The sequence below is a fragment of the Barbus barbus genome (assembly GCF_936440315.1).
Source record: "Barbus barbus genome assembly, chromosome: 1".
Taxonomy (NCBI): Eukaryota; Metazoa; Chordata; class Actinopteri; order Cypriniformes; family Cyprinidae; genus Barbus; species Barbus barbus.
Genome location: NC_136729.1, coordinates 24,436,023 through 24,455,952, shown reverse-complemented (window position 1 = coordinate 24,455,952; position 19,930 = coordinate 24,436,023). Strand labels below are relative to the sequence as shown.

At 38.1% G+C, this 19,930-nt stretch overlaps 2 protein-coding genes across 4 annotated transcripts; one reads left to right on the top strand and one right to left on the bottom strand.

Annotated features, from left to right (window-relative positions):
* The first annotated feature begins 1,150 nt into the window (after window positions 1-1,150).
* On the top strand, window positions 1,151-6,677 carry LOC306872455 (grpE protein homolog 1, mitochondrial-like). 3 transcript variants are annotated; one of them, XM_079421016.1, is made up of 5 exons: window positions 1,151-1,249; window positions 3,869-4,013; window positions 5,277-5,358; window positions 5,457-5,779; window positions 5,904-6,677. In XM_079421016.1, the coding sequence occupies exons 1-5, from the start codon at window positions 1,182-1,184 to the stop codon at window positions 5,940-5,942; spliced, it is 657 nt and encodes a 218-aa protein (XP_079277142.1). In that variant the 5' UTR covers window positions 1,151-1,181; the 3' UTR covers window positions 5,943-6,677. The 3 variants fall into 3 exon arrangements, with proteins under 3 accessions (XP_079277142.1, XP_079277143.1, XP_079277144.1); XM_079421018.1 differs by lacking the exon at window positions 1,151-1,249 and adding an exon at window positions 2,663-2,943; XM_079421017.1 differs by having other exon boundaries at window positions 5,457-5,943.
* A 285-nt stretch (window positions 6,678-6,962) lies between these two features.
* On the bottom strand, window positions 6,963-11,518 carry LOC306869078 (transcriptional adapter 2-beta-like). The gene is made up of 2 exons (XM_079415672.1): window positions 11,211-11,518; window positions 6,963-10,199 (listed from the first exon to the last, which is right to left on the bottom strand). Exons 1-2 carry the CDS (start codon window positions 11,478-11,480, stop codon window positions 9,012-9,014), a joined length of 1,458 nt encoding a protein of 485 aa, XP_079271798.1. The 5' UTR covers window positions 11,481-11,518; the 3' UTR covers window positions 6,963-9,011.
* Window positions 11,519-19,930: the final 8,412 nt, after the last annotated feature.

Here is a 19,930-nt window from a genome sequence, read left to right as displayed (position 1 = left end):
ATTTCATGAATAAAAACATTAAAATTAAAACATTATGCTACACAGAATTGCATAGGGTTTTTCTCACTGTTGAGTACTCTCTGTCTGTCTGTCTCTCTCTCTCTCTCTCTCTATATATATATATATATATATATATATATATAAATATATACACACACATACATATTTGAATGTATATATATGCTTATGCAATGTATATATTACATATATTAATATTTGTGTGTGTGTGTGTGTGTGTGTGTGTGTGTGTGTGTATGTATGTACATTATATTGCAGACACAAGTATACCAACCCAAAGTCTAACATTAATGCAGGAATCAAATCCATGTATGTAGAAAAAATGATAAAACACCGGCACAGTGCTAACCATTCAATTTAATGACAACATCTTGACTTCGAAAGGGCCATCGGGTCAAACGTGAGGCCAAAGAAATTCTCTTTCTTGGTTGAAATGTTTGTAGAGAAAAAATAATAATAATCCTTATTCAACCAGGAATTATTTCTAAGCCTAAATCAGGATACACGTTAGGATATCCTTACCTCAGTCTCTCAGATGATTTACTGTCCAAGAGACAGACTGGGCTGACTGAGAGTCAGAGGATTACTGGCCTAAATATAAAGAGCAAACAATGTCAGCTGTCTGCTTTATAACCTGAAAGAAAATTCACAAACAAATTTCCTACTTTAATTCTGAATACTGGCAACTGCTACCAATAAACTTCAAATTGTGATAATCAAATGATGAAAATATCAAATTAGAGTTCATTCAGAGACTTCATGTCATAGTTTCACCACTGTACAAGAATTTCTGTCAATGTTTATGTCATGTCTGCATCTTACTTTTACATTATCCAGTGTAAACACGCATCTTCCCATACTGATTAAATGCATCTGACAGCAGGTTTTAAGTCTCCTGAAGTGATGGACCTGGCGTGATGTAAACGCTCAGCGCAGTTGAGTAATAAAGTGTGAGGTAACCTTCATTTGGCCTAGGAAAGACGCCGTCCCTCGTCACGTGCTGAACGTTTCGACCTTCCTCTCAACCAAACTACAGAATTGCGTCAGTTTTGACTAGAAAGAGGATTGGTGGTGAAGGACAAACACGTAAGAACAGAAGCTGTGATTGGCTGAATGAGAAGCCTGGCGCTGCAGGGCTCTCTCAGCGTGGACACTGAGTGAAGATGGCGAGCTGGTGTGTGCGTGCGATCAGACAGAGCTCCTCTATCCTAGCGTCCCCTTCACTTGTAAGGTAGGGTTTCACAGCAGTGTTATTGTGTGTAGTTGATATACAAGCTTGGGTAAGTATATTGCTTTTACGGAAATTAATGATCTTTCTGTTGCGTGAGCTGTTCACAAATGAATGATTGATGCTAATGTTCTAAGGACCCTCAGTTATTCCTTCATGTGACAGTGTTTAGACAGCATTGTCTGAGTTGTCCTGTCAGACACTTTATACCTTTGCAGATTAGTTACATGGGATTATCGTTGCTTCTCAGTGAATTTTCCTTAAATGTCTTTCAGGTCTTTTATCATATCATTGCATATTACATACAGAACATGTTTCACTGAGTTCAGGATTTTGGTTTCAATCTCCTTAAGCCTTTAAAAATAGTTTCCCCTATTAAAAACTCGTTTCCGACACGAGTTAGTGTCAAAGCTAGTTCTGAAGTGAATACTAGTTGTACTAAAACTGTTTCATCTCATGATTGGTGTAAACTATCTCTTAACTAGTTGTAGACCTAGTTTTATACATACATTTTTGTAGAATCCCATGTCATTTAAATATGTCCTACCATAAACTTAACCAGTTTAAGGTTATAATGCTTTACATGCTCCAATGTAAAACTTTCGTCATACATTCAGAGTTGACTGTTACCCATAAAGAGGCAGTTATCCATTTTTTTTTTATCTACGATTAATATTCATAAAGACAATGTTAAATTCAGCATGAAATATAAATTCACTAATATTACTATTTTCTAAATGCATGTCATAGATCTTATTGTCAATGATGTTATGTTTTACATTAGCAATTGACCTTGTTGTTGTTTATTATTATTATTAATCAAAATATCTTAACTGGATCTTGCGATGAAAATTAAAGGGTTAGTTCACCCAAAAATGAAAATTAGCCTGTGTTTTACTCGCCCTCAAGCCATCCTAGGTGTATATGAATTTCTTCTTTCAGACGAATCCAATCGGAGTAATATTAAAAATTGTCCTGGCTATTCCAAGCTTTATTATTGCAGTGGGTGGGTGTTTCTCTTTAACAGTCAAAATAACGTTAAATAAAGTGCGCACATCTGTAATAAAAGGTGCCTCACATGGCTCCGGGACATGAATAAAGGCCTCCTGTAGTGAATCCATGCGTTTTGTAAGAAAAAATATCCATATTTCAAACGTAATAAACACTTTTCTCTCAATTCGGCTGACTGTTCTGGTGGATGACGTAGGACGTATGTGTAGCGCGCGCGCCTCTGAGATATAACTTACTAGTTTCGCGAGTTTGTTTACAGGAGCAAAGAATCAAAGTTTCCTTACTTTAGCAAAGTAAAACCAGTCGTCTCTTGGCTTGTATCAAAATCCTCCGATGCTTCTAATTTGTGACTGGCGTTTTTTGTTCTCCGCATTCGTTTTTAATCACGCAACGCCGACGTCCTACGTCATCCGTATGACAGATGGCGGAAGTTATAGAAAAGTGTGTATTACATTTGAAAAATTGATATTTTATTACAAAAACGCATGGATTCTCTATAGGAGGCCTTTATTCACCCCCCGAGCCGTGTGAAGCACATTTTATTACAGATGCGTGATTAGCGACGAACGCGGAGAGAGAACAAAAAACACTGGTCACAAATTAGAAGCGCAAAACGAGGACTTGTATAGAAAAATGTCGGAGGATTTTGATATAAGCCAAGAGGAGACTGGTTTTACTTTGCTAAAGTAAGGAAAATTTGATTCCTTTGCTCCTGTAAACAAACTTGTGAAACTAGTATATCTCAGAGGTGCGCGCGCAACACGTACGTCCCACGTCATCCACCAGAACAGCTTCTGCGTACGACAGTCAGCAGAAGTCAGAGAAAAGTGTTTATTACGTTTGAAATATGGATATTTTTTCTTACAAAAATGCATGGATTCACTACAGGAGGCCTTTATTCATGCCCCAGAGCCATGTGAGGCACGTTTTATTACAGATGTGCGCAATATTATTTAACTTTTTTTGACTGCTTAGAAAAGCCAGGACAATTGTTAATATAACTCCAATTGGAGTCGACAAGGGTGAGTATATAACAGGCTAATTTTCTTTTTTGGGTGAACTAACCCTTTAAGTGTACAGGACTGTCCTGATCCTTAAGTCCACTTAAACACTGACCCTGCAAGCTCACATTGGTCTGCCTCCATTTTTGAGTCCCTGCCAGATCTCAGAATCCAATCAACAACCATTGCATAGAAGGAAATCCCTGCCCTACATTTGGCCTTTTTTGATAATGTTACACTCGAATGTACGTCACAGTACAGAATAAATGTTGCTACTTGAAGTTCCAAAAATGATAAAAGACACCCTAAGAGCCTACTGATGAGCAAAGATGCTACAATTGAAGTTGTGTACTTCAGTGAGGCCCTTAGCCAGCAGAACACGTGCCATTGAGGTTGTTAAAGAATAACATTCTACTAGTATTATCTGAACCTCCTTTTGGAAATAATAATAATAATAATCAATTGTTTTCAGGAGAATTCTTCCTTTAAGAATAAGCCTGTTTTGACAGTAGCAAACACTCTTTCCATAGGTTGGTTGCATAATCACAATGTATATAACCTGTAACACAAAGGCAGTTTTAGTGAATATTCTCATCTTTTAACTTCTCAGGGCGACTCCACGCCTCCTTTGCACAGCAGCCCAACAGAAAAGCTCAGGAACTGGGACTGAAGAAGAGAAGCCAGAGCCCAGTGCAGCTGAGAAAGCCTTCATAGAAGAAAAGACGCAACTGGAAGATCAGCTAAAAGATATTACGGTATTGCTCTTAATTGTTCTTAGTCTTAGCACCTGTTGTTTTTAGGGATGCACAATATTTTAGGGATGCCCGTTCCTTTAAGGGTTTTAATTCAGTAGGGGGTGCTGTTGGCCTACTTCTAACTAAATTAAAAGTAAAATAGGCTGCACAAATAACAGACTGTTTCTGATTAAATAAAGCAGTAATTGATAATAATGAGTATATTTTGATCTAATGGTCAGAAGCTATTGCTTTCATGAAAAACAAAAAATCACAAACATGGCACTTGTAAATTTAAATAATTGTATACTGATTTATTCATTAATGTGTAATGTTTTATTTTTTAAACAAATCATGAGCTCTAAAAGATTTTCAGAATTTTTACAACTCTTTTGTTTTAGACCATCTACAAATGTTAAATCTTAAAATTAAATGTTAGGGCTAACACTGCATCTTTCTGGGGAAAAATGCAGCGATTGATATAGTTTATTTATAGTTATTTTCAAAGCTTCAATGTACTGTTAAAAAACCTTCATTATTTTTTATTTAATTCTAACAAATAATTTCTCGTTAAAAACTAACCAAAATTAAAAATATTTTGCTTATTATTTCTGCACTGGAGAGACTTGGTGTTGTTTCCAAAAAAAAGGAAAATATATCAGTATCGGCCAAAACGAGTTGAAAAATATTGGCATATCGGATATCTGCAAATCCAATATTGTGCATCTCTAGTTGTTTTTCTTGCAGTTCATAACCATGTAATTTGCCCCACACATTAGGGTGTGCTTCAATTGCCCTTGTACTTTCTGCAGGCCCCGAGGACACTTTTATCCATTTTTATTTATATTCATTTTAAACAAATGCTTTTTTTTTTTCTTTTTTTTTTTTTTTTAAGAAGTGCATTCAGCAGGGTCATGTTTCAGATTACTGATGTTCAGAAGATTTACTTGCCTGCAAATCAGCTGTAAAGTGTCACAGACTTACTCAGGATGTCTTTGAATCTCTACACAAGCCTAATCATTTCTTTACAAGTGAAGCATTCAGGTTAATCATTACAGTAAATCCAGCACATTGTCAATATTCTTTATAATATTCTTATACAAAATAAATGGAATGCATTTAAAAATAAAAAAATAAATAAAACCAGTTATTGCAGGTATTTATAAAAACATTACAAATAGTTATTGAGTTTTTTTTTTTCACTTTTATAACAAGTGTTTTTCTTTTATCTTTGTAGTTTGTTGTTCATTGTCTGATCAATTTTTTAATTGTCTTTTGCTAAAGGATAAATACAAGCGGGCTCTAGCAGACACTGAGAACCTTAGGCAAAGGAGTCAAAAGTTTATTGATGATGCTAAGCTTTATGGTAAGCTATTGTAATTATTTTATAAGCAGTTTTTATGAATGGACATTTCTGGATCAGGTCAATTTGTTAAATGTTTTATCTCTCATCTCTTTTCTTAGGAATCCAGGGCTTCTGTAAAGATCTCTTGGAAGTGGCTGACATCTTGGAGAAGGCAACCGAAAGCGTACCAAAAACTGAAATATCTACTGCAAATCCGCACCTAAAAAATCTTTATGACGGCCTTGTAATGACTGAGGTGCAGATCCAAAAGGTCTTCCAAAAACACGGTCTTGTTAAGCTTAACCCTGATGGTCAGAAGTTTGACCCTTATGAGCATGAGGCTGTCTTTCATGCACCTGTTGAGGGCAAGGAGCCAGGTACCGTAGCTGTAGTTACCAAAGTGGGCTACAAGCTGCACGGTCGCACCCTCCGGCCAGCTCTGGTGGGTGTAGTCAAAGCCCCCTAACTGGTAGTACACACTATGATGGTTATTGCCTGGTCAACTGATCGGTTTCTGTAATTTAGCTGGTCTTAGGTTCTACAGATTTTTTTTTTCTTTGTTACAGGTGCCTCTGAGAGGTGAAATCCAATATATTGACAACTGAAAGACAATCCCAGACTAATGTTTGTGATTTAATAATGATTATCAATAAAAATATAAGAGCTGCTGAGTGTGTATGTGGTAGAAGATTCAGAGAATTAAATCTGTGAATTGAATTGGCTTTAACAGTATTCTCTGGAGGATCATTTCCATTCCAGGGACTTCTGAGATTTAAAGAAACAGTATCTTTTGAAGAATCTAAAGCTTTTAAAGAAACGCTGCAGCATATTACCTTGTTGAACACATTTTATACTTATTATACTTATTTGCTCTTATTAATTACTTTATTGAAGAATGTTACCAGTTTGGTGACGTCTATGACAGCAGTTGTGAGATTCCTTTTTTTTTTTTCAGTGTTATGCCGGTTTTTGAATTTATTTGTATGAGAGAATAATTAGTCGGATTTACAGAACTTGGAGTAATATTTTATCCAAAAATAAAATGTATAATTTTACAATTTACCTACTAGCAGTTGTACTTGCTAACTTTCAGTGTGGAAACCTGATGAAATGTCACACTTCAGTCCACAGATTGTAATAACTACTGATGTTTTGTGAAGAGCTGGGAAACAGAAGGATGGCTATTTAAGGTTGCTTGAGAGATCAGTCATTTAGAAATTGTGGTTGTAATATGAGTAGAATGATGCCATGCTAATGGAAAAATATGAACGTAAGATTTAAAAGGGTAACTTTTCCATCTATGTGAACAAGCAGACGACTGTCAAATAAAACATGTACCTCTTTCCAAATGTAGTCATTATTACATTTTCTATGGGTTTGTTCTTTTTGGTGAAACGAAAGGGGCAAGGTGGTATAATTAGGTTATTTGAATGAAAGTATATAGTGTACATATTTGGATATATTTCTTAAATGGCTCATATAAAAACATGACTGTTAAAATACTATAAATGGCAGTTTTCTTATAGATTCTATTTAGATTATCCCTTCTGATATGAACATTTCTTCAGTTTTAGGCAAGGGCACCTTTTCTTTTTTCTTTTTTAAACAGACAAAAGGTTATATTTCAACACTTTAATACAAAGTAGGAAATAACATGACATATGCAATAAAATCCACATACTCAACATTTTGACAAATATTATCCTTCCAAAATGGATAATTTTATCAGAAAGCATGTCACATCTAAGCAAAAAAACATCATTTTTAAATGTCACATTGTCTCTAAAACAAAATTATAAAATTTTACTTGTGATAGTGTCTTTGTGATGTCATGTTCAGTCTCATCCCTGCTCCCATTTATTTATTTATTTTTTCAAATCAGGTTTTACTTTAGAAAGATAATTATGCTCTCTGAAAAAAAAAAGGTTGGTAAGCATGACTAAACTAGTCTTGAAGAATGGATTGGGTTCTTTAACCAGTGATCCTGTTTCCTATAACCATAAAGCAAAACCTGAAGAATAACCCTTTCTAAACATGGAAACACCTTTAAACAAATGTAGCAAAGGCAGTGACAGAATACCATGGAAAAAGAAGAGACCCCTCCACATTTGCCTCATAATTTCCTTATATAACATAGTGTCTTACCTACATTCATACCTACATTCATCATTTATCAACGGGTCACAGACAATATCCTACATCTATCTTGGATGAGCTTCTCTCCAAGTACAACGCTACACATCTACTTTTAATGGCTTTAGTCATAAATTTGGTGTGGGGTAGTTCCTTCTATCATAGAAATGTGAAGAAAAACAATCAAACAGACACCTAAAATAAACCTTAACCTTTGTACATTTTTGATGTGGTACAAATTAATATTAAAATATAATATTAATTACAAGGAAAAGGAATAAAAAAACATCAACCAGGGTACATATGCTTCAGGGCTCACAACATAAGCATACTTGACAATGAATGACTGTTTATGGGACTTTATATGTACCAATGTCAGGGGCAAAAATTACAGGGTATAAAAACAGATGAGGACCACCACCTTGGCCTAAACACTGTTATTTCCAATATCGTATACACTTAAAAAAAAAAAAAAGGTTAAAAGTTAGACTGCACCTATTTATTCTATTTGACTCTTAATATATTAAACATTTCAGAATTATGTAAAATTTAAACCTTTGCATTGGCCTTTGAGAACAGTTTTCTACAGCTTTGGGGTAGGCACAAGCAGTCAATAACAGCATTAAAAAATCATGGAAAAATATGTTTTTCTAAGATTTGGTATTGCATGAAGATTTTGTCAAGGCATTTGAAAATTTAAAAAAAAAATAGTAGTATGTAGTTGTAACATACAGTCTCAGCTTATAAATTGTGTACATGTTGAGATGAGAAGCCTTGATGCTGTATTTAACTTTAGCCTTCACTTTACCCAACAAATCAGAATAATACTCTCTTGAAACAGGAGCATCGCGGTAATTGTTCTCCATTGGTGATCATGGCCTGGATGTGTGCCACTTAACTTGAGCCTCTGAAACATGCTCAATAGTAACATAACCTCACAAAGGTCAACAAAAATAATAATAATCAAACATGAACTTCAGACATTTAGATATTATGGAGCAAGCTTCATGTGACTCTTATTCCCACAACTGACACAACAAAATACATCCAACACAAAAAGGCAAATTCAGGATAGAACACAGGAACTTTAGACTTTTGGCAAGCAGAACAAGGATCTGACCTAATTTCCTTCTTATTACAAAAAAAGAAACTCAGAACCCATTTAAAAAATCAGATTTGTACATTAAACATTCTGTTTATACTCTAATGGCAGGGAACATTCAACAACACTCAAAATCACATTCAAATCGGAGGCATTTTAACATGGGACCATGTGTTTTTGTGAGTTATTCTGATGTATTACACAGGACAACTTGCTGGAAAGTTCCCTATGGATACTGATTATGTACTATAACCATGTTTATATGAGAAAATTTGAGATCAATGACAGACATGTTAGACTGACTGAAGGTCCACAACCAGTAGTGTGGCACCTACAGTCATTTAGTTCTCACAGGCTTTTCTGAGATGCAATATAAAAACAGTAGAAAAATATATATACACAGTCATTATTCTTACAGCCAAATCTTTGGACAGTGTAGTTAGGAGGCTTCTCGGGATATCCAGCCGCTCTCCGACAGGAAATTCAGAATTCGTTTTTTCAGCACCTTGTCCAGGTAGCTGGGTAGACGGCTTTTCGATGGAATGCCTTGCCTTTTCTGTAAGTGATCTTTGATGATGATAGTCTTGACAGTCAGATAGCGTGTGGGACTAAGGTTCATAGAGTTGCACAGTACCTTCTCCCGATCAGACAGCAGCTCAAAGCCAGACAGGTTCTCGATGGCTGAAAACTCACTGTCCTTCCCCTCCTCTTTGATGGCACTGACTCCTCCACCTCCGCCAAGCCCACCTCCTGCTCCAACTCCTCCTCCAAGCCCGGCCGCTCCTCCTCCGCCGCTGCTACCTCTCTTCGACCCAGCAATACTTTTGTTCTCTTTCCGTTTTTCCCGTTTGTGACGTGCCGCCTCGTACTCGGCCGACTCGTCGAGTCTCGTGATGCCATTCCGCCGATAACGCTGAAGTTCCCGAACTTTCGCCCGCAGCATGCGCTCTTTGTGCATGTTATCGAAGAATTCTTCAAGCTCACGCTGTGGCATGAATTGGCAGAGGGCACGTAGTTTCGTCCGATGCTCTTTCTCTTCCTTGGTAATTTTGCGTTTCGGTGTTGCTGCTACAGAGGAGCCCAGCGACCCTGTCGGAATGATGGTGGTACCACCTCCCAATCCTACAGCTCCACCTATGCCCCCAACCCCTCCTGTCCCACCTAGTCGTTCTCGCTCTTTATCCTTTTTGTCCCGTCCCAGAAAGGCTGGCACTAAATTGTAATCACGAGCGATGTTTTTGCGTCGCTGGCGCTCACGCAGCTTTCGCACGTACATGTCCACATGGGCTCGTTTCATCTCGATCTCGATATCTTCATCATCGTAGTTTACAGACAGGCCACTGATGAGTTTCTCTGCCTCTTGGTCGTATTCGATCTCGTAGTCATCACGAAGAGGCATATATCCCAGCTGCTGCTGCTCTGCCACAGATATGTCTAATGGGAGTAATGGGGTAGTCAAACTAGGAGACAGCGGACCTCCGCTGGGACAAGTGTGGTCTGTCACGCGATTGGGGATGCTGTCAGGGATGCAGGCTTTACCCAGATTCCCATGGATATACATGCTCACATAATGGTCCATGACCTCCTGAGGGGTGCGTGATGCACCCACATGGGCTGCCATATCCTCCTAACACACAGAAATAAATAAAGATACAGAGTTAGTTCATTCAAAAATTAGATTCTGTCATTTACTCTCCCTCATGTCAGAGCAAATGCATGTCATTGATCATTTCATCTACAAATCACAAATACATATAACAACCGTCTCTTTAGAAGCAAGTTAAATTCAACCGTTTGATTCGTTTGGATAATGTTTACAATGTTTTTTGAGGCTTTCAATTGAGGGACAGAAATTTAATCAGGTTTTATTAAAAATATATTCAGGTTGTGTTTAGAAGATAGCGAAAGCCTTATGAGTTTGAAACAATATGAGAATTAAACTAAGCCTTTAACACACAGGAGGTCATAATAATACCAAAGTTACAAACGCAAACATTATTATTTCTTAGCATATATTATATTAATGCAAATACAACTATTAATGAATATCCCCTGCTTTCAGCAATAGTGCACAGTACAGTTTGTTCTTTCAATAGAAACTCCATATTGTGCAGCTGTTATGAATGAGCAAAACTGTAAATGGGTTGTAAAATTAATTTCTGGAATTAATTTCATTGGGATAAATAATCCTTTAATACAGTGGTTCTCAAACCTGTCCTGGAGTACCCCCAGCCCTGCACATTTTGTATGTCTCGCTCATCTATCACACCTGATTCAACTCATCAGCTCATTTAGTGGAGACTGCAAGACCTGAACTGGGTGTGTCAGATATAGGGAGACTTCCAGTTGGTGGCGGTAATGCACCAATAAGCTAGGTTGCCAGCCGCCAATAAACACCAAAGAAGAAGATAATATAGGGAGACAGACATACAAAGTGTGCAATACAGGGGGTCCGTCGTGGAGAGGTTTGAGAACCAATGTGCTGCACAAACCTAGGAGATCTGCTTGGTTCTTAAACTATTTCAAAGTTTCTTCAGTAAACAATGCATCATTTGTTGCAGTTTAAACCTGACCATTGTGCAATGCAAAGGAAGTTTACTAAAGCCGCATGAATATCGCACTCATTTGTGAATCGTACCCAGTTACCAAATCCATATTGCTCGATAGCATCGAGCAGCGACTGCTCTTCCCTGCTAGTCCATCCTCCCTCTGCTTCGGGACCCCAGAGCGAGAAGCGCCCGCCGTCAACTTGCTGATAGCCGTGCCATCGCCTGTGGTTACCGATTTCGGCACCCGCGGAGAAGCACTCCGGACAAAGTTCAATATCCTGGCATTCGGCACAGCGAATCCGCAAATTCGTAACATCTGCCAAGCAGTTCACGCAGTACTTCTTCCCTAAGTCGGCCATATTGCTTACTACCGCTTGTTGTTGTTAGAAGCAGCAGTGGCGCGGGGCTGGGCATGCGCAGTGGAGTATTTCCGGTCACGCCGCTGCGTCTCATTAATATTAACAAGGACACAGCGAACGCCTGCGATTGGCTCTCGCTCTAGGTGCCCATGGCAACAAGCACGCACTCCAGTACAGACGCAAAATAGTTGAGGCATGCGTGTTTCGTGGGCTAAACGTTGATTTACTTTAGAGAAATTAAATGTAATTATTTTAAAAATAAAACAAATCTTTGTAAATTAAATTATATAAAATGGAAGAGGAGTCATTAGCGCTAAAAGAGGAAGGAAGTCCTGTTTTAGAAAATAACACACTGGTGGAAAACACTGAAACAATTGAGGATCCAACAGAGGCAGCCAGTGCCCAGGTTGGGGAGGAAGAAACTGAACCTCCTAACATCTCAGAAGGTGTTGAGGATGATGTGGTCAAGCAGGGTTCAGAGTTTGGGCAACATATGATAGCAGAAGAGGAGGATGGAATAGATCCCCTTATAAGAGACCTTGGAGGACACTGAGGGTCCTGAAATAGGACATCTTGTTGACAATCTTCTATCACGTGAAGACACTGAGGAGGAAAGACATCCTGATCCAGAGAGTGGGAGGACCACCCTCCTAATGAATCAGAGTAGCCTACAATGTGAACACTATAAAAGCAACTGGTGCAAGATAATCAATTAAGCAATTGCGCGAATTCTCCGTTACCTCTTCTTGTTCCAGGACCTCACAATTTACAAATTAAGCACTTCCTCCAAGGAGCCGACATGCGTTGATTTTAACTAGGGATGTTCATTAACCGTAAACCGACCGTATAGAATTTGACCGATTATTACAATCACTTAAACGGTTTAAAAAGTCATTTTTTAATCAAAATATTTAAAAGGTTTGCTCCATGGTTAACATGCGCTACGAGTATAAAAAATTGCGTTTTTAGAGAGAAAAAAATATTTACTAAATGTTTTGCAACATCACACGGGTACAGTGATAACGCTTAACGGCACAGATTTTACTATATATTTAAACTGAGCAGTGTTTTGTTTTGTTTTTTCATATGTTTGACTGACTGCATTTCATTATGATAATGAACAGGCTGCATTATTATCAAGGTAGCGAAGCTTAACTGTGCGCGCGCATGTGGCGCCAGCGCAATCATTTCAATTTTTTCCTTCTAACAGTGGAAGCAAATAGGCTACTCCTTTTAGCAGGGACGTGCACAGATATTTTGAGGGGCAGGGGCTCAAGTGGAAAAAAAGGGCACTTTTCATATTTGTTTTAATTTTTTTCTAAACAAAACGTTATATTAACACAACTCTGACTGACTTACCAATTTATTTTAATTCCCTCACACTCCAGTTGTTTCGTGTTGTTTCATTTTTCAACAGATGTCTACAAAATAATCAGTTCACATAGAGACCATGGTCTTCTTTAGCAGTCACTAATTTTATTAACTAAGTATTAACTAACTAATGTTTTCTATGCTAGTTTCAAGTATATATTTAGAATAATGACTGCACAAAGGAGAGGGACATATTTTCACTAATTATTTGTTTATGTTGCACAAGAAAATACATTGATTTAATTATTTTAGTGTTATTGTAGGCCTAATATAATTGTCACGAATCCTGGCCATGAACTTCCATTCGCTCACCACCAGAGGTCACTCGCTCACTGCATGGACTCTTGCACTACACTACACTACTGGCACTTCACCATTGGACTACAGTTCCCATCATCCATTGCACTGACGACACACTCATCTGATTTCACTGATCACACGCTTTTATAAGCCTTGGACTTCCTCTCTGTCAGGGCCGAGTATTGTTTAGCATATATCCTAGCTACTCTACAGAGTCTTCTCAGTTGTCATAGCCTTGCCTTGCCTTTTCTAGTGTTTTGATTCTTGACCGTGTTTCCTGGATTAACCCTTAGCCTTGCCGTTGATAATGAACAGGCTGCATTATTGTCAAGGTAGCGAAGCTTAACTGTGCGCGCGCATGTGGCGCCAGCGCAATCATTTCAATTTTTTCCTTCTAACAGTGGAAGCAAATAGGCTACTCCTTTTAGCAGGGACGTGCACAGATATTTTGAGGGGCAGGGGCTCAAGTGGAAAAAAAGGGCACTTTTCATATTTGTTTTAATTTTTTTCTAAACAAAACGTTATATTAACACAACTCTGACTGACTTACCAATTTATTTTAATTCCCTCACACTCCAGTTGTTTCGTGTTGTTTCATTTTTCAACAGATGTCTACAAAATAATCAGTTCACATAGAGACCATGGTCTTCTTTAGCAGTCACTAATTTTATTAACTAAGTATTAACTAACTAATGTTTTCTATGCTAGTTTCAAGTATATATTTAGAATAATGACTGCACAAAGGAGAGGGACATATTTTCACTAATTATTTGTTTATGTTGCACAAGAAAATACATTGATTTAATTATTTTAGTGTTATTGTAGGCCTAATATAATTGTCACGAATCCTGGCCATGAACTTCCATTCGCTCACCACCAGAGGTCACTCGCTCACTGCATGGACTCTTGCACTACACTACACTACTGGCACTTCACCATTGGACTACAGTTCCCATCATCCATTGCACTGACGACACACTCATCTGATTTCACTGATCACACGCTTTTATAAGCCTTGGACTTCCTCTCTGTCAGGGCCGAGTATTGTTTAGCATATATCCTAGCTACTCTACAGAGTCTTCTCAGTTGTCATAGCCTTGCCTTGCCTTTTCTAGTGTTTTGATTCTTGACCGTGTTTCCTGGATTAACCCTTAGCCTTGCCGTTGATAATGAACAGGCTGCATTATTGTCAAGGTAGCGAAGCTTAACTGTGCGCGCGCATGTGGCGCCAGCGCAATCATTTAAATTTTTTCCTTCTAACAGTGGAAGCAAATAGGCTACTGCTTTTAGCAGGGACCTGCACAGATATTTTGAGGGGCAGGGGCTCAAGTGGAAAAAAAGGGCACTTTTCATATTTGTTTTAATTTTTTTCTAAACAAAACGTTATATTAACACAACTCTGACTGACTTACCAATTTATTTTAATTCCCTCACACTCCAGTTGTTTCGTGTTGTTTCATTCGTTTGGACTCAGTTTGCACCTCTCTTGGACTACTGCTCGTGTACCTGGATTATCTCTCTGCCTTGCCCTGTTGGATATTGTTTGCCGGTCGTCGACCCACGCTTGCCCTAGGATTACTCTTTGTCTTGCCTGTGATGTTCCTGTTTGCCATTATATGAACCTTGCTTGTTTTGTGACCTCGCCTTTTAATAAAAGCTTGCACATGGATCCGCACGCCTCACGTCTTGTTCGCCCCGTAACAATATTGAGGAGCAAGATTAATTTTTAATGAGCCGAAAAGAATGCACGTCACACCTCTGTTTATCAATTTGCACTGGCTACCAATAGCTGCTCGCATTAAATTCAAGGCATTAATGTTTGCCGACAAAACCACCTCTGGCTCTGCACCCTTTTACCTAAATTCATTAATTCAGACCTATGTGCCCTCTAGAAGCTTGCGTTCTGCAAGTGAACGTTGCTTTATTGTGCCATGCCAAAGACACAAAATCACTTTCACAGACTTTTTCATTAACTGTTCCCATCTGGTGGAATGACCTGCCCAAGTCAATCCGAGCAGCTGAATCCTTACCCATCTTCAAGAAACGGCTAAAAACACATCTCTTCCATCTTTACTTGACCTTCTAACTCTAGCACGCTCTATTCTAATATTATTCTTTTAAAACTAACACTAGCTTTTCTAATCTCTTTGTATTCTATCTGTTTTCTTTCTTTTTTTTTATTATACAATTAACAAATGCAAAAAAAGTCCTCTAACACTAGCTTGCTCTATTCTTTTTCTTTTCCATGTTTTCTTTTTATTTATTATATAATAAAAAAAATTATATAAAAAAACCTGTGTACTGGGTTAAGCTAACTGAGACTTGTTATAGCACTTGCATATCATTGCTCTTTTGTTGGTTTTGATTGCTTCCATTGTCCTTATTTGTAAGTTGTTTTGGATAAAAGCGTCTGCTAAATGTAAATGTAATATATATGCCCATGATAGCCTATATTGCCTTAGCTAAACTTTAGCTAACTTATTATATGGTAGCTAATGAGTTAGCAAGACAAATGAACTATATTTGACTTTTGGATAATTACCTGTAAATCGCATTTCGAGGGGTGTTCCCCGGTAAAAATCGTGTTCCGGAGGGTAAAATACAAATTTTTTGGTAGGGGTTCACCTGATTCATTTCGCACTCCAGGGGCTAAAAAGCACGTTATTGGGGTCGCTTCAACCCACAGACATCAAAAATAACCTGCGGCAACAGTGTTAAAGTAGCCCACTTGGCAACACTGCCTCTACTACACAAAGACAAACACAACTGGAAAGGGAGGGAGGGCTCAATCGGCTCAATGTGCGCAACGCTACACTGCTGTGCTGCGCGCTGCGCGGAGAAGCGAAGGGGAGAAAGGCATCGGAACTTGACAGTCTCAACATTTTCCGACCTACCCGAACTTATATTTTGATTTTTTTATTTGTTTGACAGGGAAAGCTGTGCGCAAACAGAAACACACACACACACACACACACACACACACACACACACACATATATATATATATATTCATTTATTTAAAAAAAATTAAAAAAAAGGAAAACTCGCCAGAAAAAAGGGCACTTTCTCTCGAGGAAGAAAAAGGGCAGGTGCTCAAGCCCCCTTTGGTGTGCACATGCCTGCCTTTTAGTCACAAAGATAATCGGAATTGAAAAAGGTTTGCTTTTATTTGTGTACATTCACACCACAAACAAATATTTGTGCTTTAGTGAAATAGGCGTAAAGACAAATAGGATTCTGCGGTTTCCTTTTGCGCTGCACAAAAATGAACCGAAACTACTAGGCTACTTGTTGCACAGTTTTTTCATTCGTTTTCTTAATTTATTATTTAAGTAAAGATTTATTTATTCTATGTATTTGTTATATCGAATATATATATATATTCTCTGCTCGCAGAAGCGCTACGGTGCGTGATATGATATAAAAATTACATTTTAAAATTACAGAATTATTTGTGTGATGCAAAGATATTTTTTTTTTTGACCAAAGACAAGCGCATTTACTAATCAAATGACGTGCTTATAACATTTGCACTGTATGTATATATAGTGTCTTAAAGGTATACAATTAATCACTTTTGTGTTTCTTTGATTTGCCGTTCTCTAAAATTTGAACTCTAGGAATAAAAACTAAAAGAAAAAAAAGAAAGAAGAAAGCATAATGAACACGCGTCGTTTTGTAAGTATTTCACAGTATTTATTGAAATGTCAAACTCATTTAGACAAACATGCCAGAACTACTGCACTGCATCCAAGCTCGTTTTTGCCACTATGAAGAATAAAAAAACAGTTAATTATAAAAAATATATCCAGATAGAGGCAATTAATTATAGCAAAAGATAACTGAAAAGTAAAAGAAAAAAATTTGAAACAAATGGGAACAGGTATGTAACTCAGAAATATGTAACAAAACTCCCTAAAAAACTGTGACTAAATGCAAAGCTAATTAATTTTTTTTAGTTATAATTGTTACGAATGGATTCGTGTTGCATGGGGAAAACGGTATATCATTTGCTCGTGTGTGTGTGTGTGCGTGCATAGGAAACCCCCCCCCCCCCCCCATTTTTCTCTTTGAGTAGGGGTATAATTTGTAGTTCGTAACATAATAATTGTAAATGTTAACTATTTTCAGAATGAAAATGCTTTTATAAAAAAAAACAAAAAAACGGTAGGCCTATATGCATTTTCTTAATGTAATTGACTAAAAGGTGATACTGGAACTATCTGACTGGCTAGGGGATGGGTTTAATATATTAATTATAAGATTTGAATTATATCCAGGTGGCATTTCTGTATGTGTGGGGCATGTGGATGATGCAGAAGGACAGCTTTATCTGCAAGTAATCCTGTAAGACAGAAAGACAGGAAATATTATTACATTACAAGCAACTTATCGGTTTATACATTACTGTGGGTTTTGTTTTTTTAGACCATGAAAGCAGCCTCTGTAAAGATGTTGCATAAGTAAATGTTGCATGCATTCAAGTAATAAGTATTAAAAGTAGGTCATTAATAGCAAACTATATTCATATGAATTCTTTTAAACATGATTACATGCCAACAGGGCTGTTAGTGTAATTGATCTGGTTATGACAAATTAATCAAAGATTTTATAAATCACGACACATCAAACTAGCATCTCCACTCATGGAAACAGATCAATTACGAGGTGCAGAGAGACAGATCATGTATAGTTGGAACATGAACTGATGGGGCCAATTTGAAACAATTTATTAAGAAGCCAATAGACAATAAATTTTCTGACTGTGTGGGACATCTGACAACTTTCCAAGAAGGGGTGAAACTGATTTAAAATATTGCGATAGTGTCAAATGAGACTGTACAGTGGCTGAGGCAATGACTAACGATAGCAGTAGAGTAAACGTCGCAGGATTGTCTAAAGTACACTTGTACAATATAATATAGTACAAGTGTTAAACTGAAATACTGAATTATTAATAGTCAAGTCTAGCGCTTTTAACAATGCAAATTGTGTCAAAGCAGCTTTACATCAGCTTGATATAAAGCTGGGTGGCTTTATATCAGCTTTACAGTATTTAGACGGGGAAATAGTTTGTCAAAATAGTGTCATTCTCCTCTGGCTAGACAAAATCAGCAGTTTAAATCTAGGCTAAAGCAGAATCAGATTGTGCAAAGGCCTCCTCTGGTTCCTGTGGTCTTGTCCCGATGGCCGTCTTGGAGACAGTGTCTTCACTGGGGACCAGTCTCTGGGGCTCATCTAGTACTCCTGGTCTCTGCTGACATTCAGGGCTGTAGAGGTCATCACTAGGTGCTGATTCACCATCTGATCTGGATACAGACTGGATCCGGGTGGCTGCAGTGACCATCTGATCTGGATACAGTCTGGATCCGGGTGGCTGCAGTGACCATCTGATCTGGATACAGTCTGGATCCGGGTGGCTGCAGTGACCATCTGATCTGGATACGGACTGGATCCGGGTGGCTGCAGTGACCATCTGATCTGGATACAGTCTGGATCCGGGTGGCTGCAGTGACCATCTGATCTGGATACAGTCTGGATCCGGGTGGCTGCAGTGACCATCTGATCTGGATACGGACTGGATCCGGGTGGCTGCAGTGACCATCTGATCTGGATACGGACTGGATCCGGGTGGCTGCAGTGACCATCTGATCTGGATACAGTCTGGATCCGGGTGGCTGCAGTGACCATCTGATCTGGATACAGTCTGGATCCGGGTGGCTGCAGTGACCATCTGATCTGGATACAGTCTGGATCCGGGTGGCTGCAGTGACCATCTGATCTGGATACAGTCTGGATCCGGGTGGCTGCAGTGACCATCTGATCTGGATACAGTCTGGATCCGGGTGGCTGCAGTGACCATCTGATCTGGATACAGTCTGGATCCGGGTGGCTGCAGTGACCATCTGATCTGGATATGGACTGGATCCGGGTGGCAACGGTGACCTCGGAATAAGAAAGAAACAGACTAATATTAGCGTAGATGCCATTCTTCTAATTGTTTTGGGAAGTGTTTTGGGAAGTGTTCTCGGTTCCGATTGACCTAATTAATGCAGCCTAACAATCCTTTAACGGATTTGAATTATAGAAATGCGATAGTGTATTATGTGTAAACCAGGTTAAATAGATGGGTCTTTAATCTAGATTTAAACTGGCAGAGTGTGTCAGCTTCCCGAACAGTGTTAGGTAGATTGTTCCAGAGTTTGGGCGCTAAATAGGAAAACGATCTCCCGCCCGCAGTTGATTTTGATATTCTAGGTATTAGCAATTGGCCAGAGTTTTGAGATTAATACTCTGATGCGAGACTTTGTTTACAGTTCTTCTTACTAATGGGGCTATGGGGAGTTTTTAAGACAAAGTTTAAGAAACAACAAATGCTGTGCAAATTATAAGCAGGAATATTTGATAAAAGGGTAAATCTAACACTGACCTACCACTGCAAATGTCTTCTTTCTGTCTTCTCTCTTTCTGAATGAATACCTCTCCACAAACAAGACTGGGTTGACTGGGTTGTTTATAGTGGCAAAATATTTAAGATATAAAATGGTATGAATGAACTGCAAGATGGAAAAAATACTGATTTAAATGATCGTTTTTGGATTTTACATTAAAAATGTATTAAAAGCATGTTAAGTGTTGTGATTACTGTGATATTTGTTGTAAAAGCACATCAAAACTACCATTATAGTGTTAAAACCATAGTAAGTTTGGTGGTTATTGACCTACTACTATATGTATCACAGTAAAACTAAAGTTATGGCAGTAAAAACAAGATAAGC